This window comes from Bidens hawaiensis, unplaced genomic scaffold (assembly GCF_021521415.1).
Source record: "Bidens hawaiensis isolate Kalapana, Puna unplaced genomic scaffold, B.hawaiensis_p1.1 tig00002553_1, whole genome shotgun sequence".
NCBI lineage: Eukaryota > Viridiplantae > Streptophyta > Magnoliopsida > Asterales > Asteraceae > Bidens > Bidens hawaiensis.
This window is the reverse complement of record NW_027491139.1, coordinates 1,302,026-1,326,862: the sequence shown is the minus strand read 5'-3', so window position 1 is coordinate 1,326,862 and position 24,837 is coordinate 1,302,026. Positions and strand designations below refer to the sequence as shown.

Below are 24,837 nucleotides of genomic sequence, written 5' to 3'. Positions count from 1 at the left end.
CCCTTACTAGGTATTAAGATTGGAATTATGGTATGGGTTCTACAGACTAGGGTGCATAATGAAATATATACAAATGTAAATATACGAAGTAGCAAAATACTAATGAAAAATAAACAAGCCAAACTCTCGCTTGAAAAATTAGTCGCAAACTGAGCTCGAGTTTTTAAAATAGAGCTCAAAAACAAGCCAAGCTAGTTCAAAAGGGGGCCGAAAACTCCTTCACACCTTTCACAGAAATCCATAACCAGATTGTCAATTGTTTACAAAATCCACACCTTTCACAGAAATCCATAACCAGATTGCTTCAATTCAATTCAGTGATGATATCTGATGGCATCTTTAACTCATGACATGCTACCAAACTATGGACTCAATACCTGTGTTATGTTTGCCTACTTCTTTTACCGTATATGTATCGTGTATTAACCGCTACCGAGAATCAAATATAATACCGTGAAGTAGAGTGATTAATAAAAATGAGAGTAAATAACTACGGGCAATTCGGGTGCCAGCAGATGGTATAGGATGTGGACCTACTAAATGCACTGATCCGGTAATTTCATCCCTCAATTTGATGGTTGAAGAGCCTGGATTTATAAAAATAAAAAAAAAAGACAATAGTTTATCTTGGTGTTGTAAAAAAACAAAAACAGAATTTAATAAAAATTGAATCATAACTTACAGTTATACTCGGTCCATCCAATTGTTTGGTTTTCAAGATCATATAATACCAGCTTATTTGACAATACCAAATCTGCAAACCAAAAAAAAAACTGTCCTTTAATACTGCAAATGTCATAATATAAGATGCATAAGGGATGTTCAATCTATGATCTATTTTAAGTAGAGAGCTGTGACACATGTTATACAGAGGGAGAGGACAGAGAGCTTACCTCCCAATAAAATTGTGTCCATGGTACTTGATGAATCCAGACCATTGTTTTGCCAGCCAAAACATAAGAAATCTTCCTGCAAGATTTTTATACTTACTATAGTTATTAATTCAGCATAAGGTATATTAGCATGTAACATATAGACTTACCTAATTATACTCAATTCCTAGAATATTATGATTATTATCTGTTAGCTAGCTTCTTTAGTTAGAATAAAAACTTGATAAAAGCATAAGCAATAATGACCTAAGTACCAATCAACTTAAAGTTCCAAAAAACATATCATCAAAGAGCAGTATTGAAGTTTAGTCCTAAATAACATGCACAACCAAAGAATAACATGATTGCATTAATAGAGATACTTACAACAACAAACAAGTAATCGCGAGGATAAACCTTCAAAGAAAGTGAATTTTCAAAATAAAAAGTAACTGCTGGAAATCCATCATCAACACTGCCAATGTAGATATAAAAGTTAGCAAACAATTAAACTTTTTATTTTGTGAAAACAAAGTTCTATAGAGTATAGAATAACAAAGTACCTTCCTGAGTATTCAAAGCATGTATATTGGTCCTGAAGTGTTGTTAAGCTCAACTCTGGCTGCCCTGCAACTATCTAAACAGAAAGAGGTAAAAATATAAGCAAAATACATGACTCTAAAGCAATTTTTGTATAAAATAAACTAAGAGTAAATGTTTAAAGCATTAAAAAAAACACCTCATTCACCAAGGACTTGTATATTGCATCTGGAAGATAAGCTAATGTTGTACCACTATCAATTATCGCTTTTCTCATGTCCCCCGTATCATGAGTATTTGTTGAAAGATTTAAAAACAGGGTACCAACTTCAATTCTTGTAACATTTGCAGCATAATGTGGCCTGTAAATTTATAAGTGAGCATGTGCGATAATATCTAAGGCACTAAACTTTTGAAGTTACACTAGATGCATATGTAAAGTTACAATATATTCAGCATGCACGTTTACATTTTGGATGCCTTGATGCAGAGAATAATTATGCATTGTATCTACAAAAGTATACAGCTATGTGTGTGCGTATGAACGTGTGAAAATGGAGTCAATGATGTTGATAGTGCTCTCTTTTGGAACCAATTTGGTGTAGCAATCTATCAGCATGGATCAAATAACTAGGCCTGTAAACGAACCGTGCGTTCACTGAAATGTTCAGGAACCATTCAGCGTTATAAACGAACGAACCTGAACAAGTTTTTTTTGTTCATTAAACGGACATGATCACATGTCTTGCTTGTTCATTTATGTTTGTCAGTTTACCTTTGTTTGTTCATTTACGTTTTTTAATATACTCATTAAAACTTTTTAGGCTATTTAAAATTTAGTCTAGTTTTGAAAAAGTTTGACCCAACAGTCAACACACTGTTGTTCCCATTTACTTTTAATAGGTTTTAGCTCAGTTATGTTCGTTCATCTATGTTAGTTATGCTCATTCGTTTACGTTCGTGAACCGTTTGTTTATACTATTAATAAACGAAAAGGTTCATTTTTCTTAACGAACAAACACAAACAAGAAACCACGTCATGTTAATTGTTCGTGTTCGATCATTTGCTCGGTTTAAAGTTAAAAAGTGAAATGTCACATACTCATCTTGGATCAATGGTGTAGAAATAACTTTCGGTTGAACAACATGCCCAATTGCAAATATACCACCACCATTATCACCATCTAAACAATGTGCAAACATCTTTTTCACCTTCCCAGATGAAGCCAACTGTGAAATGATTGATAAATTGGCTTTTCCAAAACCAAGAATCCCATCAAGTGCTTCCTCAGAAGACCCTAGGTTACCAGATTGTCTGACACCACACCTGTTAATAAAGTAATAAACATTATCAGTACAAAAGCCCTACATATATAAGTATTAAGTAGAACAATAACAAACATACCCAAATATAACACTTCCATTTGCCAGCTTAGTTTCCAAATCACCGGACACACTATCATATTGAACAACATCCACTACAAAGTAGCCAACACTGAAGCTCCCATCACCATAATTCTCATAGTATAGACAACTTGCATTAGTTTTACAACCAGTAACCGCACCACCATTGATCTCTGCACAAAACGCTGAAGAACATGTAACCACATTCCCTGTGAATGAATCTTCTGGGTTGTATAGTGTAAGTTCCAGCTATTTGAAGCATCGTAGAACAAAAACTATTAGCATTATGTGCATAATATCATTTTATATAGAGAAATCAAGAAAACAATACCCCATGATAGCCTCTTTTAGGGCATTCTCTGCATTCTATACAGTTGGTCCACATTATATCACTTCCTGTGTCAACTTGCACATAATATTCTTTTGGTGGTGTTCCGATTCCAATTCTCGCATAGTACAGGCTGCAAAAACAAGGATTACATAGGGGTGTAAACGAGCCGAGACACTCGTGAGCTACTCGAGATCGGCACACTAAGAACTCGAATCGAGCCAAACTTGAACGAGCTTGAGCTTTTATTGAGGCTCAATTAATAAACGAGCTCGAGCCGGCTTGTGAGCCAAAACAAGCTTTTTATTTATAAAACTTTTATTTAATATATTTATATAATAACTATTATTATTCTGTATAAATTAGGGCTGTCCAAACCGCTGGGCGCTTGCTTGTTTCTGGCTCAAAAATGCTCGTTCGATTTCGGTTCAGTTTGTAAACGAGCCAAGCAACGAGCAAAGGTACGTTTGGTTCGGATTGGTTTGGTTCGATTAACTGGAATTAATTATATAAATATATAGACACATACATACAATATAAATTATATAATTTTTTAACTTTTTTAAATTTGACCCCATTCCATCAATTTCATATTTTCATATGTTCGCTTCAACTTTTCATATTACTAGAAGTTTATTCACATGTTCATTATCTCTCACTTCAAACTTCTTTCTTTGACATATTTACAATCTATTACACGTTTGTTTAAAAACTACTAGTTTGTTTACAGATATATTATTTACAACTCCAAACTTGTTTTGTATTATAATATTTTAACTGAAAAGTGAAATAAGCAACACTTATAAATCAAAATCGCTCGACGTTCGATCGAAAAATGCTTGATTTGATTTTGGCTTGGTTCGATTTTCGCCTGATTTTTAAATGAGTCGTTCAGTTCGGTTTGTAAACAAGCCAAGCAATAAGCAAGCCCTCGCTCATCTCAACTCGTTATGACATATATAATTAATTAATATACATTATATATAAAATAATATTACCCTAAATATAGGATGAGTATCATTACAGAACTGTTTAATAATTTAAGAACTTGAAGGAACCTTTGAAAACTAACGTTTTTTATAAAACTTTTTGTATGTTGATGTTATTTGAGTGTAGCTTTATCATTTTCTATATCTATATTTACGATTAAAATTTTGAAAATTAGTTTTTATACATATATATGTTTTGTTTTACACCTATGTAAATTTGTTGGTACATAAATTTTACACATATGTAAGCTTGTGATTAATATATGTAATCAAAATTTTTTATATAAAATATGGTAAAACTACTCTTAAATAATGTTAATATATAAAAAAAATTATAAAAATGTTTGGTTGTTTAGAGTTCCTAAGAGTTCTTAGCTTTTTTAGAGTTATTAATTGATACTAACCAAATTAATATATATGTAAATAATTATATAAAAGATAATTAAATAATTAATAAATAATAAACAAGCCAAGCCGAGCTCAAGCTTTAGAAATAGATCTGTGCATACTACTATAACTCTATTTCATCCCTAAATAACTAAATAAGCCCTAACTCTCATTAATAACAACTAAAAGACAAGCTTCAAAAAACATAAAATCAGCAACGAAGTACGAAACAATAACCTAAAATCAAATTCATAAATAAGTATTCATTTACCCGACGGCATCAGGACGACCGGTTCCACCGAGCGGTAAATCAACACCAGAGGCTAGAATCTGAAGGTGACGGAGGCTATCGTGAGCTTTGAAGAGACTGAGTGACCGTTCCTTGCCGGCGAATTTTGAATTGACGTCGAATACAGCACCGCGGAAATCATTGTTGCTGCTGGTTGCAGTAATAATGAAAATTGAGATTAGGAGGATAAGTGGAAACGAGATGAAGGTGGAGAGTATAAGCATGGTGAAGGTGGTTGAATGGAGGTGGTTTATGCTGGCGACGTGAAGTGAAATTGACGTCAGGAAAGTATTAATAATAATAATAATAATAATAATAATAATAATAATAATAATAATAATAAGATCGAAGACGACGACGACTGACTCGTGAGTCATGAGACGGGGTTTTTAAGTTAACTGGAAGTTGGCTATAGCCTATTCTTAAAGATTTTTTTAAAGCCCTTTAAAACTTTGGGCCAAGTCAAATATGTTTTTTTATAAGAAAACGATTTTTTTTATATGTACTAAATGTTTAGAATTTAAATTTAGAATCGATACGGCGACACTTGTGTTATGTTAACTTGACTATATATGATTGGGAAGAGCAAAGATGAAATGGACTTTGGCAATTTTTTTTTTTTAACGACCAACTAAGTAACGCCGGGTACCTCGTACGCGGCCTTCATTGGCTAAAGGTAGCCCGAGCCGGCCACTACTCTGGACGGACGGAGCCCCTAGCGGTCCACCTGTTGAGGAATTCACCGGATAAAACCCGACCCCCACGCCCGCCAAACGGCACGACAGCGAGGAGCCGGTAAAACCGGGTGAGATCAGGACTCGAACCCTAGCAAGCCAGGGTCATCCCTCATATCTCCCATATAAGTTGGTGGTAGTGAGGTTTGATCCCCCTACCTCTCACTTGCAAGTTTAACTTTTATTTAAACTAGTTTTCATAAAGATAATTTAACTAAAATAATTTTCTAGTACCATAATATAATGGAAAATTCTCAAAACAGTCATTATTGACCAAGCTTTTCCAATTCTAGCCTAAGACCAAAACTAATTTCTGAAAGATCTGACCGAAACAATAACTGATCCGACAGAATTTGTAGCCTATCACGACGCGCCATGTTGCCTGATGTACAGTCTGATCCGATGTTTTAAGGTTTTGGCCGACTGATTAGCCTGACGAACCGTCGGAGGAAAAGACAGTCGGATCTGACGGTTCAGTTCATGCTTATGTCGGATTCGACTGTTTAATTTGTCCGACGAACCATAGATTTTTCAATTCTGGGGTTTGATTTTGAGTTTCAGAGTAAAATTGAAAATTATTGTTGTGTTCTCCTTAAAAAAACTAAGTGATTTGCACTATTGATTTGCTTGATTTTGTAAAGAAATAAGAAAGATGGAGATGAAGGTTGGTTATGAAGGTTTAGGGTTTGAGAGGTAGAAAATGAATAATTCAGGCAGGCCCACTAAAAATTCAGTAGGCTGCGACGGGATTTTAAGAAATTTCGTTGAATTCATTAAAACGTTGACATGTGGCGCGATTTTAAAGGTCTAAAAATTCAGTCGGATCATAAATAGTTTTAGTCAGATCGGACTGAATTTTTTGGCTGGTTTGGGTATTTTGTTTGGTCTTAGGCTATTTGTGAAAAACCATAGTCAAAAATGGTTATTTTAGGAATTTTCCTATAAAAAAAAGATATCTTTTGTTTGTTAACAAGATATATATTAACTAATACGTTAGATTTTCTACAATTGGATTGATACATTTTAGAAGGGCCGTTTTTTTTACGCTAATGAGGATCCGAAATCTCGAAAAGGGTCCTACATTTTGTATAAGGTGGATAAGTCAACCATTATAACGCTATTACACAATATCATCTCCATCCATATAAAAATGTGAATTAGAAAAGAGAGAAGAAAAAAAGTATGTAGATAATTTAATTTTTTTTGGTAGATAATGGTAGTTTTGATTTCGAACTGAGAACGTAACATGGGCTTCATACTAGTTATTGGAAATCGGGCTCAACTTTTATGAACAACAACAAAAGTAGGTCTAAGAAAAAAGCAAAATAAATTAAAAGCCACACGCCGTCCATAGGGCCTATGGCTTCTAATTTGTACGTAGTTTTTATTTTGTTGAATGGTCTGAGTGGACCCTAGTTTAATTCAAGATGAAGATGCTAACAATGGTTCAATCATTATAGAATAAAACATTTTGTCGTTAAAAAAATGGAGATGTTAACAAGCAAAACTTATATTATTTATAAGTGATACACATTATTTTACATAACAATTAAAACATTTGAGCTCGTTTGCTCAAATGATTATTAATCAAGACTCAATTGGGTATAGATAGAATCCATTACAACTCACACATTTTTAAAAGTACGGGTAGAGTCAAATGGAACATACAACAAGTATATCCGGTTACTAAGTCGCCTGGATACTCTCAAAACTTCCAACAAGCAACTTCAAAGACGAGACGGTTCCTGACACCCCAAGAACAAGGCCGATTAAAATGAGGAACGCGTTAAGAGCCAACACGGGCCTTGAAATCTTGTCCCAAAAGATCTTGATGTAGAAAACCGATGGGAAAATAAGTATAATTGCTGCAGTCACGAGTGAGCCAGTAAGGCCTAGCACGTACTGGAAGTATGGGACGGTTAGGGCCAAAATGAGTATGAGTAGCAACAAAAACGAGCCAATGGTGCCTCTTATGATCATCTTGGTTTGTGACTTCATGGAATAAAGAAACCGGTGCTCGAGTTGGATTGCAAAGGGTGCAAATTCTAGGGCGTATTTGGTCATTGGTGTCAATACCGTAGCCCATAGTGCGATTTTAGTGAACACAAGTCCTCTAGGCATGCTGAGGGTAATCTGGGAATTTACTTCCGGGCCAAATAGTTTGGCTCCCATGAATGCTAAGGATGTGTAGAGCAATGTCACAAATGTGAAACTTACTATTGATACCTGTAAATGACAGAAATGGAATAACAATCTCAAATAAGTATAACTTTAATAAAAACAATAATGTATTATTTGGGTTTTAATCTGTTAATGAATTCGGTCGGGTGTAAACGAGTAGAGTTCGATCCCATCCAAGCTCGAGATCGGCTCGTTTAGTTCATGAGAGTTAGATTTGTTGGGCTTGTTTTGAGTTTATGTCTAAAGCTCGAGCTTGATTCGTCACATATTTTCTAACTCGAGCACATTATAGATTGAAATGGTAATTATTTAATTTATTTACACACATCCAAAGTTTATATATCCATAATTATATATAAAAATAAATACAAGCTGTTTAGTTATTTTTATCATAATTTTATATATACAATATTATTATATTGTTACTTTCTAATATAAATAATACTTTTTTTAGACCGTGAACCGGGACGCGAATTCGTTTATTAAATGAGCCTAATCTAGTCTCGAGCTCAAGCTTTTTAAAAGTGAAATGACTAATATGCCCTTCGGGTTGGGAGAGAATATACCAACCTTTGTAAACTTTGATGGATCCTTCATAGCCCTATGTATATCAGGGAAAACAATATGACCACCAAATCCAAAAATATACAAGCCAGAGATATGCGGTATGCTCCCTAACCGGAGAGCCGGGATGGCATGATTAGCCGAAACACCTCCAAACGCGGCCGTGCACACGACCGTCACAAAAATCATCATCGACATAATGATCCCACCAGTCGAAAGGAACGAAATGGATGACAAATCCCTTAGCCAAAGGCTCGGCAATGCCACCAACACCGCTATCACGGTCAATACTTGTGAAGTTGACAAATGATGGGCCCACGGGAACCGGACACCGGTTCCCATGAAGACCACGTTCAAGTTGTCGTGTAAAGATATGGTGTAGGAAACAAGTGCCATAAAGATCTCTAAGTAAATGAACATGGTCGTGATGGCTCTACCATGGGTCCCGAAGGCGTGGTAGCCTATATCGGTGTAGTTTCTTGTTTTTCGGTTGGATTCGAGGCATTTTCCGAGTAGGTGAGAGGTGTATGCGGTTGCAATTCCGAGTGCGATAAGCAGGAATGAAGAAACCCACCCTCCGTTTTCTAGTGCATATGGTGTTGAGAGCTGCCCAAGACCTGTTAGACATCATTAGGGAATGCTTAGTAATTATTCAAGGATGATATTTTAGCATGTCATATAGTGGTAATGCTAGTGAATATTAAAAAAATATCCATTGTAGAATCTTTATACATCTAGATGATGAATAATGTATATGTAACACTCTTTTTGTTTTTTTATGATTTCTTATTATATAATAAGGTAACCAACGATAAACGTTGAACTCATGTATTCCATCATCTGATCGTACTAAATTTTAAAGTTGTTTCGGTTCGGTGATTGGTTAAACCGAACCTGTAAACTTATAGGTTTTTAGATTTTCAGAAACGAGTGGTTTTAATTATAAACAGTTTGGTTGATTCGATTATTGGAAAAGCGGGTTACATGGTTAATTTGGTAAACCTTGTGCTTTAGCGTCAATGGATTCAAGCCAATTTTAGTTAATAAATCCAAGTATATCTGAAATCAAATTTATAAACAATCTTTTTATATTTTATAAAGGACGATAAGCAGAAACTAATATGTCACTTATAAAGATTTATAGCCGAACTTTTTTTCGACATGTAACAAATTATTTATAGAAAATAAATATAAAATGGTTAGTTTTAATGTAGGTTAATTTCGTGTTTTTACACATATAACTTTAACCGAATCATAGAAGTTGATACTTGGTAATAAAAAAATATAACCGAATAGTTTCTCCATCCGTTTGATTTTATTAGTTATTTCGCTTGTAATTCGATTTTTTTCATTACTACAAGCGGAAAATAAAAAAAGATATAAAGCGATACCTATGAGCATTCCAATCATATTAATGACCGAATGAAGGAAAGAACTATCGGCTTCATGTGGACGAGTTTGCTCGTCATTTGACTCATTCGTCAACTCGAACTGCAACTCATCTTTATCAACGTTTTCGTTAGCACGCTTGCATGACTTCTTACCATCCTCCAAACAAGTTTCACAACAATCGTCCCATTTCAAGGTCGAGTTTGTGTCATGAGTTGAGCCAGTTATCAATTGTTTGACACTCTTCGCGTTACATATGCTCAATTTCATATTTTGGGTAGGGTTTAAATCTCCTAAAAGTTTGGAGATGGTTATGTAACACTAGGATTCTGTTTGTTTTGAGGTTGCTTGAGTGTACATCGGACAGTGATACGTGAGATGTATTTATAGGGTGTAAAGTGTGAAACACACCATATGAGAATCCAACGTCACGACCATTAATAATCTTTAAGAGAAAAGAGTATGGACTGATCTAACAATATAGTAAAAACGGATTAACCTTAATTTCTAACGTATAGTCTACACATATATATTACAGGAGAATCTTGTATTACTTACTAACTAGTTGCAATCATACCATGTGTGGCGGTGGGACGCGATCGGAACTCGGTTGGTTCGGTTTGTTATGGTACCAACATTGCTATAGTCGGTAGCGGACCCAAGAAATTTTTTTACAGAGATCAGAAATTTTTTTGGTCGGTACTCAGTTAACTCTCGATATATAAAAAAAAACATTTTGGTTCGGTTTGGAAGTTCGGGTCGGGTTAAATCGGTATATAAGTTTTTTTGGTCTGGTATGGATGTTCCAGTTGAGTCAAATCGGGTCATGTTATATAAAAAAGATGATTAAACAAAATATCATATAACAAAAAAAGTATGCGAAACATCATTAAAAATAAATAATTAGAATTCAATATATCTAAATTTGTTACTTATGAGTTTTCTTTTTGAAAATCTAATTAATATAACATCATCTAGTTTAACATTCCTGAGCAAACCATTATCAAATAAACAAATACAATTATCGTTTAAATAGAGTGTTAAATCCAAATTAAATTTGTAATGGACTTAAAAAGTTGGGTAGAGATTGTTTGGGTTGGGTATCGGGTTTAAAAATTATGTATTCAATTCAAATTTAATTAGACAATATCTCTTTGATTTATTTCTTCCGCACAACTTATCCTAACATTATATAATTAAGTTGTTCAAAATTCTCTTAGATTAGCGGTTTAATATTGGTAAATCTAGAGATCACCTACACTACTAGAAAACAAGGCATTTGAGACCATCTTTTCAGTCACAATTGCCATGATGCGACCGTTTTGCAACTGAAAAATGTTGTGGGAAAAACGCAGGTCGCAATTGCTCTGTAGCGACCATTTTTTGACTGTTATTACATTTTGCGACCAACCTATGAAGCAGTTGCAAATCTTGCAACCACCGTTGCGGTTGCAATTCATGCAACCACCGTTGCGGTCGCAAATATTGCAACCACCGCTGCGGTCGCAATTCATGCAACCACCGCTGTGATTGCAATTCATGCAACCACCTTTGCGGTTGCAATTCTTGCAACCACCGTTGCGGTCGCAAATCACCTCAATTTGCAGTCGCAAATCTTGCAACATGGGTTGTCTTATAGTCTGCTTGCTAAAGCAAACCACAACAATCTTGCCAATTTGGACCAATTTGTATTGTCCAGCCATTTTATCAAAAAATAAATAAATAATAACATCCAAAAATAACCCAATTAAAGTGTAATATAATCCAAACGCACGTCCAAATATTCAAAAAATAAAGTGTGTTAACCTGGCTTTAAAATACGTGAAATTGCTTATCAAGCATACTTCAATAGACGAGTCTTTCATGCACATCCAAGGAGGTAAATTATACACCGTAAGAAAGACAACCCACAGTGAGTATGGAATTGATTAGGAGTTATTTGGACTAGCACCATCAGTGCATAATCCAAGAACATTTCGAATCTCTTTTGCAAATTCAGAATTCTCTGAATCAAAATGCTTCCAAGCCATCCTATCACTTGGATGTGCCATGCTACCCTTCTTTGTGATGTGGTGATGGTGCCAAGTCATATCCTTGGTTGTTTTCGTAGACATATATAACCTCTTAAATCTAGGACCAATTGGCATGTAAGGCATCACCAAATTAGGTACCTTACTCTGGTTACTCTTATAACGGGATTCCTTACAATATTTGCATTGTGTAAATGCCTTGTCTTGCTTATAGAATATCATGCAATGATTTTTGCAAACATCAATTCTTTCATAAGGAAGACTTAACTTTTCTAAACTCTTCTTTGTATCATAAAAGCTTTTCAGGAGCTTATTCTCTTCAAGCAACAATGCATTAACCATGGAAATGTTATAGTTGCAAGTTGCAGTGGACACACTGAAAAGTGATTTCCATGTCAAGAAACTCCTGGCAGCTTGTAACTTGGAATAATTCGTAGCCTTCTCCCCTTCCCATTATAAAGTTTCATCAGCAGCTTGTAACATGTCATAGAATTTTTTAGCTTATGGATTCAGTGCATTTCCTTCCAAAGTACTTGAAGTATAACCGTGTGCATACATGTTATCTAACACCATGCGCTTGTATATATTCGCCATCATTATCATCAACTTTCATTGCAGTAGAAGATTGTTCAATGTCACAAATGGAATTTCCACCATGTTCACTCCATGTTTCATGACGAAGCATAAAACCTTCCTTATACAAGGTTTGGCACCTCGATGTCGGCTCTTCGCCACCTGAGGCTGTAGTATGTTCCAAGGGTTGGGCTGTTCGCCCATTAAAGTGTTTTTGAACAATGAGTATGTCTCTATAAATTATATTTTGGCATTTATAACAAGGACGTTTTATTTCATGTATGGTCTCACCATACATATTCACCCTAGTATCAACATCATTAGAAAATACAAAGTCCAAAAACAAATCCACCTTGTCACAATGTTCAAAATTAAGAAATCCGTCACTATCAATCCTTTCATACATCCACTTTCGATCGGTGTACCATGCCGTTCCACATCAAAGCTTTTGGAGACTATCCACATTCAAAACTTCAATAATTACACTGCAAAATTATTGTGTCTAAAACAAGAATTACTAAAAGTCTCCAAATAAAACAAAATTTTGAGTGAGTGATTACCATACAAAATCTTGAGTGGTAATTTATTCATAACCGACTTACAAATGATAAAAACAAACTTTAAGGGTATTTTCTGATTCTACCTAAATGAACCGAAAAACATTATTTTTAATTCGGGTTTCTTTCATAACATTTTCTGATTCAAAATATTACTTGGACATTTTATCAAACACTTGGTGCACACATTTGAAATAAGTGAAAAAACAAAGAAAATTTCTATCACTTAAGCCAAAGAATCACTTGGACACTTTCTGATTCAAAATATGACTTAGATATTTCGTCAAACACCTGGTGTGCACGATTGAAATAAGTGAAAAAACAAAGAAATTGCTAATAATCTCATAAATAAACAAACAAACTGTTGTAGATGAAGATATGTTAATAACGCTATGTTGTTACGTGCTTTACTTAAATTCAACATACTCACCTTCATCTCAATCTCAAGATCCCACAATGTAAAGTGCTGGTGTTGATAACTGTTGAATACAGTGTTTGTTCAAAGTGTGGTATGCATAAATCACGTGATTTGTTTAATTAATAATAATTGTTACCGCTAATACTACGGTAGCAAATCCCTTTTTATATAAAAGGTTAAAAACTCTAACCGCATGGCGGTTGCAAAATCTCTGACCGCCTAGCCAATGGTTGCAAAACCTTCGACTGCCTAGCCACATGTTGCAAAAAACTCCGATCGCCTAGCCACCGATTGCAAAAAACTCCGACCGTCTAGCCACCGGTTGCAAAAACTCAGACCCCCTAGCTACCGGTTGCAAAATTTCCGACCCCTTAGCCATCGGTTGCAAAAACTCCGACCCCTTAGCCACCGGTTGCAAAAAAACTTCAACCCCTTAGCCACCGGTTGCAAAAACTTCGACCGCCTAACCATCGGTTGCAAAACTTCGACCGCTTAGCCAAAATGTTAAGTAATTGGCATTTTCAGTAGCAAATTTGCTAAATCGGTTGCTAAATTTGTTACCAGTTTATTTCGACATCAAATTTTGATTGCAATTGCTCAATATTCCAGTAGTCCTATATAATTGTTCGTAAGTCATCAACCATTACAAAATCACATTTGAGATATGTTAACGGAATACAACTCATGTAACCCGTTATCCAAACCTGTCAAAAGTGTGACAGTCCAAAAAAGGTTAACAAGTTTGTAATATAGTTCTAAACAAATTAAACTGTTCGAAAACTGCTTGGCGAGTCCCTTTTTATTTTCTTGTAACAATTGTTAGTTGACATGCTAAATTAATTTATAATTTTTTTTTTTTATTTTTACAATTCTAGCTTTTAACAAGTTCCAGTGACTTGTTTAATTTCAATACAACTTGATCACGATCAGGGTTAAACACATAGCAACCCAAAAGTTTATTATCTTCGTGTCGGGTTTGTATCGTTGTGACATCACTTATAACCATATTACCTTTTTTTTTGCAATTCAAATGACAACCATTACACAACACAAAAAGGATATTAAGATTCTATTTTATATTTCGATTTGGTTAATCAACTCGATTTTCAAACCTGTCTTAAAAAGCAAACAATTGTTCCATTGTATATGGATTGACAACATGAAACACGAAATCAGAAAAATATTGTTCCTTGTCATGCCAAAAACCTATACACGGTATCTGAGTTCATGTAAGTGATTCAAGAAAGCAACACGTAAAATAAAAAAGAATACAGAAACTTCTATAAAAAGAGATTCGAGATGACCTCAAGAGAATCAAAACATACATAAGTATATCGCACATACTTTTATTTGTGCATGATGTTAATGCATCTTTTAGATTTCTTTTATACTTTTATTTGTGCATGCATGATGTTATTCCATATGGAAATATATGATGCTAATAGAATAATTCCATGTTTACAGGTTGGATGCTACCGAACAAAACAATAATATTTTGACACAACAATTTAACAAAATTTGTTTTTGTGGTTGGTTAAACTGATCAAGTTTAAAAGTCACCTTCTAGTAAAATAAACAAAACCAAATATAGGTGAGAAACATTTGTTCAAGCTTTGCCCATACTTGCCATAACCATGGGCGGGCCCACATAGAGCCTACTAGGTTCACGTGAACTCAATAGTTTGAAACTTTAGATATAAAACTTTTCAATAAGCTCTAGAAGTGAGCCCATAATAAGAGTTCAAGGTACTGGTGTGTGGAATTGAATGATTAGAATGAACAAATGAATGAAATGGATCATTATCAATTTAATAGTGTCCTATTAAATCATGAACACAACCGACAAAACAAGAATATGGTATAAACCGAACATAATTTTTTAAGCGATTCTACAAATCTTTACCGAATCGATCGTATTTATCTAAAAACTTACAAACGTCATTAAAATTAAATAAAATAAATGTGAAAGTTTCTTATTCTTCATGTATGGAACAATAAGTGCAATCACTCCACAATAGAGGGAAGAATAGATTCTGGAAGCTCCACTTCATGATGTTTTGTGAATCTAATATTCCACAGTATGTTAGTTTCATGATCTAAGAAGGAAAAAAGCATATCATAAATTTCTGATTCATACCATTTTATATGGTTGACAATGGAACATATATGTAAAAAAAGAATGAAAATTCACAGGATAAATATTAAACTGGACAGTTAAGAAACGGGTCATATAAATAGTATAGACAGACTATACATATTTATTCTAAGAGCATCCACAATGCTAAAGCAAAGTGGATGACCCGGTCACCATTTCTCTATCCCAGGCCCGGCTCCGAGAAAGCAAAAAAAAAATGGGCCGAAGGCGAATTATTTTTTGGGCCTAAAGTAAAAAAAGTTTTTGTTAGGTTTAAACAATTTAATTTTTATACGAGTTTACTTGGTTATAATTTGGGTTGTGTAAAAAACTTTTGTTTAAACATAGTATTATAAACATGTGTCAAATGAGATTAGAACCCACAACCTTTTGGTTGTGAGTAATACCATTTGCCACTAGACCAAATTATTGGTTATGTAATTGAGTTTAAACATTAAATACACATATTGTATTTTATAAAAAAACAATAATTTAAAAAAAATAAAAAAAATTCGGGCCTATCGGGTGTCGGGCCTATGGCGGTCGACCACCTTGCCATGGCCCAAGGCCGGCCCTGCTCTATCCTCTCTCTACTTTTCACTTTTCTCTCTCTACCTTTTCTTCAACCCCTCACAAATTTATTCAAACTCATCCAGTTTTCTAAACATCATGCACTCTTTCTCATCCATTTCTCTCTCCTCTCTCATCCAACTCTCATTTGACACATAGACTGGATAACCAATTAAACATATGGCTGGAAATGCTCTAAGTCACTTTCACAAATAAAAATGAAATAAATTATCACTCTAGTATAATATATTTGACAATATTGTAATTTGTAACAACAACAATAGTTTGTTTTACTTGTTAACATAGTTGTCTATTTTTTTTACCACATAGAATGAAATGTTAAATGACGGAAAAGGAGCAACATGAGAATGAAACAGAATTTGAATTTTGTTTGTTTTTCCCTTATGGATTCCACGTAATGTCATAAAGCTATTATACATTAAAAGTTATATTCATGAGAACCATTTACAACTAGTGACAAATCTATCATGCGCACTTCATGATAGATTTTATATTGTTAAAAGAAAAAAAAAATCCTTCATGAAATATGAACATATACAAATTCATAGCTTTTGGGTAAATTAATATACCAACCAAAATCAGTCGAGTAAGGAAAATAATTAAATCATCATGATTTTAGAGTCATTACGTATGAGTTTTAGAATAGTTGGGTTAACTAGACTATTTAGATAAGTTTTCTTAGTATATCAACATACTAAGATAGCTGATTAACAATCCCAATACCTTTACTTTTCGGTCATAATATGAATTGCATAAATAAGTTTTCACTTTACAAATATATGAAGAAACTAATCAACTATTTATGCAAGTTTTTGCCTTTCTGCTTGTCTCAGTTTAGTCACTTTAGTGTATTTCTTCTCGAGATTCTTTTTAAAGGAGCAAGTTCACCAAATATAAGCAAATAGTGTTTGTAGTCCAATGGTTAGGATAATTGCCTTCCAAGCAATAGACCCTTGTTCAACTCCTGGCAAACGCATGATAATTTTTGTTTTTTTGTCATTCGCAACACTTAAAAAGGCAAACGCATAAGTCCACTTTTTGTTTTCTTGTCATTCGCAACACTTAAAAAGATTTGAAGGTTGTTAAAACTTAATGACACCCTTGTTGATATTATTGAAATTTTTTAAAATTTACAACTTAACTTCTCATTGTTTTTTTTTGTAAATTAATTTACACACCATCCCGCTCCTCTATATATATATATATATATATATATATATATATATATATATATATATATATATCGAGAACGAATTTGAAAAGTTTGAAATCAAAAGTTTGAAAAGTTATCAGAGAGGTGAAGTATACATATTTTGCTAGCAATAGTGCACTTTACTGGATTATAATAGACCAAAATAATAAGAGATTAATTATATCTTATGATGTATCTATGTATAGAAAAATTAAAAGAAATCCCTCAACCCAATGATGCAATATATGAATGTACTTGTAATAGCTACTTGGGAATTATCAAAGGTCATCTGTGCATATTTCGTCGATCTCCATATTATACTCGTCCATCACGACCTTCTTCTCGTCAATCCTTAATTCCTTACATGATTCTGTTGACACGATATTGTAAATGACTTGGGGTCACCCATGAGGAAACCATGGGGTTTGGGTACTTTGGAACATCTTGATCATTGGCATTATATTGATTCTCCTATATATGTGCAGAGCCACGTGTCTCCTCATGTCAATGCAAGTAATAGGATCCTTGTGCACCAAACATTTAGTTCCGGTGCTTATTTTTAACATTCCTAACAAAAAAGAAAACTATTAGACGAGCCCCAACATCTCTCCTTTATAATTACTTTTTTCTAACCATGAGAACCATTTACTAGGATCCTTGTGTTTTATCGCTAAATGTGACTCTTTAGCAGTCATGGCTTAGCAGCCATACATGCTTAAAAATAGAACAGAACTTGAAAATCGACTTCACCAAACCAGGCATGCGGTTGAGAAGGATCGAGCTACAAGAAGTTTAGCCAAACATGAAACATATATAGATATGGTCTTCCTCAAGATAAAATTCCCTTTATTCAATTTTCTTCTTCAACTACAATTCACTGAATTTATTCCTGATTCCGTTCGTACTATTTTCAAATTATAAAAATTTACAAACTATTATACATAAAAGTTATACTCGTGACTCATGAGAACCGTATTCAACTAGCTAGTAACAAATCCATGTGCCTACTTCAAGAAATATAAACATATACGAATTCAATTGCTTTTGGATAAACTTGAGGCAAGATCATCATAACAATTACTTTCTTTTCAAAGCTTAAGCAAGCCAACTATAGCAAGATACACCTATAATATAACAACCGAAACCAATCGAATATAGAAAGTAATTGAATGACTTAATCATCATGTTTTTACAGGATACATTAGGTAAAGGCTTTAGAATAGTTGGTTTAACCTGGTTTTAAATACTTGCTCATAATTCATTAACATTTCTAATTAATATATCAGTGTTCTACGGTAGGTGATTAACAATCCACATTACCTTCAGTTTTTTCGGTCATAGTATGAATCATATAAATAAGTTTTTTATTTTACAAATATATGAAGAAACTAGTCATGCAAGAAGAAAATTTATAAAAAACACAGTTTCATCTTTCCTATAAGAAGCGTTTGTAGTCCAACGGTTAGGATAATTGCCTTCCAAGCAATAGACCCGGGTTCGACTCCCGGCAAACGCATTATAATTTTATCATTGGCACTTTTTTATTTTTTTTTTAAATCTTTTTCAGACCCCTAGTTTTGTTAACAATTTCCAATCACTGTAGTTGATTATACGCTTTATAATGCCATACCATATAATGTTATTTTCGTTATATTATTTGAGTAATATATGAAAATATTGAAGTTTTCGGATGTCACAATATGGTTTCCTAACATGATGGTTATAGCTCTGAATTAATTACAAGATGGACAAATATACACAAGCTTGTTCATAACATGTATGTTCGTTTATATGATCTTATTAGTCCATATGGGTTTATAATCTTCATATAATCATATTTATAGAAGAAGAAAAAAAAGAAGTTGGGTTGTGATGGGTGTAATAAACACTACATTGGACTAATGTGTTTGTGTTTTTCAGGGACCCCATTTCAAATATGCTGATCTCCACTGGGATTATACTATCTGTTCAGAGTCTCTATGTTACTTAATTCATTAACAAAAATTCATTAACTAAAATATAATTGTGTCAAAAACACAGAATCCTTTATTATCGCAAACCAATGCGTTTAACACAAATGTTATCACAAATTACTCGTCAAGTTTTATTCGAATAAGGATGCACGCCATGTGTTGCGGTGAAAGTTTTATGTATATGTGTCCAATGAACGTGTCAACCTGACCAATTACGTATTGTATTTTTAGTAATATAAATTAGTTAAGTGTTAAAACATGAAAATAAGTTTTATTTTAGGCAATTATACACTTTTATTAATATTTATACACTTAATAATTTGTGTATAATGGCGGTGTGTTTTCCTTGGAATTGATTGCGGGCCAAAGCACCAACGTTGTTTTCGATCGTGAACATGGGTGGCCTAACCACAACATAAATGCTATATATATATATATACTTCACCCAAACAATTTTCCAAACATTTGATTTCAATCTTAACACTTTAAAACATATCTAGTTATAAGAAGAGAAAAAGAAAAATCTTTATATATCTAAATCCGTGTTGTACACTGGTAGCTAGATATTTTATAAGTAATTAAGCCAATTAAATTACAGTATACCACCACTTTTTTTTAGTATTTTTTTTTCATTTCATTTGATCTTGTATGCTTCGTACAATAAACTCTGTATATAAACATGATTAACTTGAACACATTTCTACCTTTACCCCAAACAACTTTCTTTGGTCAAAATCCGACTTTAAGCATTTCTGCCTTCTACCAACAGCTTAAGTTTATTTATAAACTATCCCCTTTATTTCCTTCTCTTTCTTTGAGACCCTTTAACTCCGTATGTATTATACCGATGAGGTGATGGTCCATTGACTGTAAACAACTAAATTTTGAGAGGGAGGATCTTGCGTTGAAGTTCCATAGACCATAAAGATTAATAAGAAATTCGGTATTTAAAGTTTGTGAAAGTTTTGGATCTAATTATTTATCTTCCGTTATAATCTTATGATATGCTAATTGTATTAATTAATGTTCCGTTATCATCTTAACGGTTAATGTAATAAACAGATATATACAAAGTTAAACCTCATTTATAGAAAAAAGGACCAAAAGGAGTTGAATAGTTTTAATGAAGGACGGAATATGGGATTATAGCCAAACTACAATAACAAAAATGTAAATTACTTGAAATTGAGTGTAGCAAATAAATAACCTAGAGATTTACTCCATATATATCTTCTAGTACCCTAATTAATCCGCATTTCATTTCGTGTTAGCCGACAAGTTAGGGTTTTCATTTCGTGTTGGCCGAAAAATGAGCGTTTCAATGGAAGTGATTGGTCATGACATCGATTTGGTTGAACATATACATGTTCGATCAAATGTGAAGGATCTGATCTGTCTGAAGAGTGTGTGCAAGTCATGGTACTCTTTATTCGCAAGCCCTTGTTTCGTTAAATGTCATCTCACCCGTGGTCACAGTGAAGACCGCTGCAACAATGTTGGACAAAGAAGAATTGTCTTAACAGATGATAATATTCACAAGCTTGTTGGTTCTTCTAATGGCCTCGTATGCGTCATAACTTCTGGTTCCGTCTTTGACGGTACTTTTTCCTGTAAAGTAGGGAATGTAAGAATAAATATATATTTATATGGCCATCATTATCATTTATATAATAATAGATCAAAATAATTAATTATACCTTATTATATATTAGCTTAGTAATTGTTGATGGACCATATTACTCTTAATAGCTAATAAAGGGTTTCTCCTTGGGTGTATATATATAGAGAGAAGAAATTAACATCATAACCTAATCTCACACACATAAGAAAATCATGTGTCTCTTCTCTCTTCTAAACCGGGTTCCTCTCAAGAACTCTAACCATCCTTAACTATACATCCTAAAGGGGAACTCGATCAAGATGACAAGCGTGTCGACTACATCATACCCTGCAGCGGTTACTACTCTAACTGCTGTAACAAGTTCATAGATTTAATATTTATCATGTTTTCTATTACTTACATGAAGAACTGATCAACATGTGGCATCCGAGCGATGTTGTTTAATCAGTTATTCATGTTTTCCATAAATCTGAAATTGAAGTTGGAAAACTGTATTGATTAAAAGTTTGATTCATACTCGCATAAAAAATTAATTATAAACTTTAGTGTTTTTGGTTCATGGGGTGTTTTTTATTAATATAAAACAAGTTTTCATCTCATTATGTTTATGATCCTATCTTATATTTAAATTTTTTGATAAAAAAAAATAATAATAAATAAATAAATGAGTATTTACGGTTCTAAGGCCATTAATTTTTTTATGAGAGGTAACGAAATCTAATTATTATTCTTGGATGTGATCTATTTTCTAATTCTATGTAATCTTGTCAAAATTTGTTTATTTATTTATTCTTTAAATTTTAAAAATTAGATAACATATTTAGAAATTAGATTTTAAATCTCTTTACACTAGGATTTGATTATACTTCTAAAAGTGTGTATCTTTATATATAAGTTTCGATTATATTATTATTATTATTAATTGTAATCGAATTATAAAACTTAGATAGATACAAAACGTTTTATGAAATCATAGTCAAAATCTTTTATAACTAGTTGAATCAATCTTATCGGATAGGTTCATGGTTTCACGGTTTATTAGGATTAACGGTTATTAGGTTTGAGGCTAACAATTATTGGTTTTATTTTTCGGTAACTAATTATTTTACCGTGAACCTACATGTTACCGAGAACCATCCCATTGATCGAAAACTTAAGGGTTAACCGGGAACTCATTCTACCATCGTGAACTTCCTTAATTGCTTCGTTTTCTTAAACTTAAACTACATTAAATGTTTTACAAAACTAAATGGCTTAACTTGAATGAATTTTGGTGTATCACTTCTGCCCAAAGGTGATGTGTTACATCTATCCAGCCATTCAAGTCTGACTACAACATTTGTTAGTTTTGCCTAACTTGATGCAAATGTCTCACTTCTGCCCAAAGGTGATGTGCTACATTTATATCTAGCAAAACTAGCCCGTGCATAATTAAAATAGTTGTCTCACTTCTGCCCAAAGGTGATGTGTTACAATTGTTTTGCACATATACTTAAATAAATTTTACTTCTGCCCAAAGGTGATTTATTTTTTGTTTAAGTAGAACTTTTAATTATAGTCTATTAGTTTGATGTTAATAATAGACATATCACATCTTCAATAAAATATAATGATCCTCACATTAATGATCCTTCATTAATCTAATGATCATAAGTTTTAATATGTATTATCTTAATATCCCATAACATTACTCACTATAATTTTCTTCTATAAATAACGATCTCATCCAAATCATCCACTCTAATCTCAAAACACAACTGAATTTTGTCTCACAGAGAGTTTTAATAACATTTAGCTCTTCTTAGTTTTAATTATCCATTAAGACATTATATGAATATCCTATTTCTCTTTCTAATAACAATCATTCCATGAAAACTAGAGCATAACAAATGGGATGAGTCAATCATAATGTCTCTTATGATAATGATAATCAAGAACTTATTTAAATAAATGCTATTACTAGATTTTTTCTTGATTTAGTTTTTCCTAAGACTAATCAAAATAACTCATAAGATGCATGCATTCCTTCTAAATACTAACTATAAGGTTAAATGGTATCCCTGAATACATCATAATGTACAATACCATGACCCATAAAATTAAGGGTTCACACATGAAAATAAGTACAATTTTATAGTACATTACATACTAAAATTTTCAATAGTATAATTTGGTGCCTTAATAATCAACTATAATACTCAGAAGTACCAAATGAAAATGAGTGTGTTGATCAACAACATATGTACAAGAAAAGAAATGTCTGGTATTGGAAATAAGATGTTATTCAACTCACACCACTAAAACCTAAAAGAGGATAATTCTAAGGTTCATAGACAAAATACAAGTATTACTTCCAGCTTTAAGTTCTTTAAGGAGAAGTCTCATTGCAAAAAATGTGCCATTAGATTAGGCATAAGCTACAAGACTATCCATATTTGAAAAGAACAACCGGCTAAAATTGATAGTTGTATAATATTAATGATATTTATGTATGTTAATCCTAATATTATCATTAACATATGAGTGGTTGAGTCTATTTCTATATGTTTACCCGAAATCAACAAATAACTAACATGAGTGTTAGTGACAAATTTAAATGTTAAGGTTATCAGAACCATGAAAAACTGTCTTCTAATTACGTTTTATGATACCTTAAATATTCTGGAGATTAATCAGAATTTAGTATCAATACTTAAGCTATATTATGACAGTTGTGAGGTTTGCATAGCCAACATAAAGTCACTCTTACTTTAAACTCTCATATTATTTGTTATCAATTTATGGATTGAAACATTTATAAAATAAAATTAGATGATATTACATACTTTCACAACTTTTGTTATCATACAAATAAGAATTTAACAAAAGACAAACGAGACTTATAATATCCATCCATTAAAACCAATTTCACGAGAAATCATGACATGGTTTATGAGGGTGATTTTTTCATCTAATCTCATTCTTAGTGATTTTAATCATGTGTTAAATGCCATAAAACATTACTTGGCTTAAGGAATAAGTATGGGTCCACCATAAGTTATATTTTACTGACATTTGTGGAACTTATTCAAAACGGAATATTCAGACACAATTCTTTTATCATTTAAAAGGCTATTTACCTGTATCTAATCTGACTTCTATGATCCATGGTTTTAAAGAGATCCATTTATATATAACTAATACGATTTCTTCTAAATATGTCCCTAATTTTATTATGGCATCTGGACGTTAATGAAATCAAATCAAGTCTAACATATATGAGAAATTCTCACATCACGTACATCATTGAAACTCCTTAAGTAGTTTTTCTAGAGATATTAAAGATCAGTGGAAGCCTTAAGTGTCTCAATCATATCTTACAAGATTTGCAATAGGTGGGGGAGTGAAAACTTGATATTATCTCAATTACACCTCTTGTACAAGACACTGCTCACAACACTATTTCATCAAAACTTATCTCTCTCATACTACTACTGCTACTGCTACTGCTACTGCTACTGCTACTGCTACTGCTGTGCTGATGCTGCTACTACTACTAATCTTACAAAAGTTTCATTATTAATGTGGGCAAATTCAGATTTCTTACTAAACTAATCCTCACCAAGAGAAACTGCAATAACTTATATTATTAACTTGTTTCTCTGTTAGAATCTATTGGTCTTTAAATATTGACCCTAAGCATGCTAATTTCCTAAAGGTTTCTAAGGTCAGTGGGAGCAGTAAAAGTCTTTATAATGATTTGACAAAAGTACAAGAGACGGGGGGAATAGAGTCATTAAATTTTACTCCGAATTTAACTCCGATTACATCTCTTGTACGCCATACTGTACCAACTCTTACACACTTAGAATCCTGAAAATGATAGCAACCTAACAAAGAGCTAATTTATGAAACTGAAACTTCAAATAAACCCAATAATCAACTCAGGAGGTCATCTAGGTTTTAAAACCTACCAACTTTGATGATTATGTAACCTCCTTAACTAAGTTGAAATGGATGTTGGAAAGTTTAATGATCCTACCCCTTATAATTAAACCATTAACATGAATCATAATTGACTCCATAAGTCAG

General features: G+C 32.9%; 1 protein-coding gene, 1 non-coding gene and 1 pseudogene across 3 annotated transcripts; 1 reads left to right on the top strand and 2 right to left on the bottom strand.

Moving 5' to 3' along the window:
• Nucleotides 1-358: 358 nt before the first annotated feature.
• LOC143620345 (aspartic proteinase 36-like) lies at nt 359-5,115 on the bottom strand. Its single transcript, XM_077092050.1, has 10 exons — nt 4,792-5,115; nt 3,148-3,277; nt 2,818-3,065; nt 2,515-2,739; nt 1,612-1,774; nt 1,436-1,509; nt 1,260-1,347; nt 894-969; nt 683-754; nt 359-587 (listed from the first exon to the last, which is right to left on the bottom strand). The coding sequence occupies exons 1-10, from the start codon at nt 5,031-5,033 to the stop codon at nt 430-432; spliced, it is 1,476 nt and encodes a 491-aa protein (XP_076948165.1). The 5' UTR covers nt 5,034-5,115; the 3' UTR covers nt 359-429.
• Nucleotides 5,116-7,229: 2,114 nt separating this feature from the next.
• LOC143620248 (amino acid transporter AVT1H pseudogene) lies at nt 7,230-10,128 on the bottom strand (annotated as a pseudogene). Its single transcript, XR_013151311.1, has 3 exons — nt 9,680-10,128; nt 8,295-8,905; nt 7,230-7,769 (listed from the first exon to the last, which is right to left on the bottom strand). The product of XR_013151311.1 is annotated as an amino acid transporter AVT1H pseudogene (transcript).
• Nucleotides 10,129-18,616: 8,488 nt separating this feature from the next.
• TRNAG-UCC (transfer RNA glycine (anticodon UCC)) lies at nt 18,617-18,688 on the top strand. The gene has a single exon. It is a non-coding gene; the product is annotated as a tRNA-Gly (tRNA).
• The last annotated feature ends 6,149 nt before the right edge of the window (nt 18,689-24,837 follow it).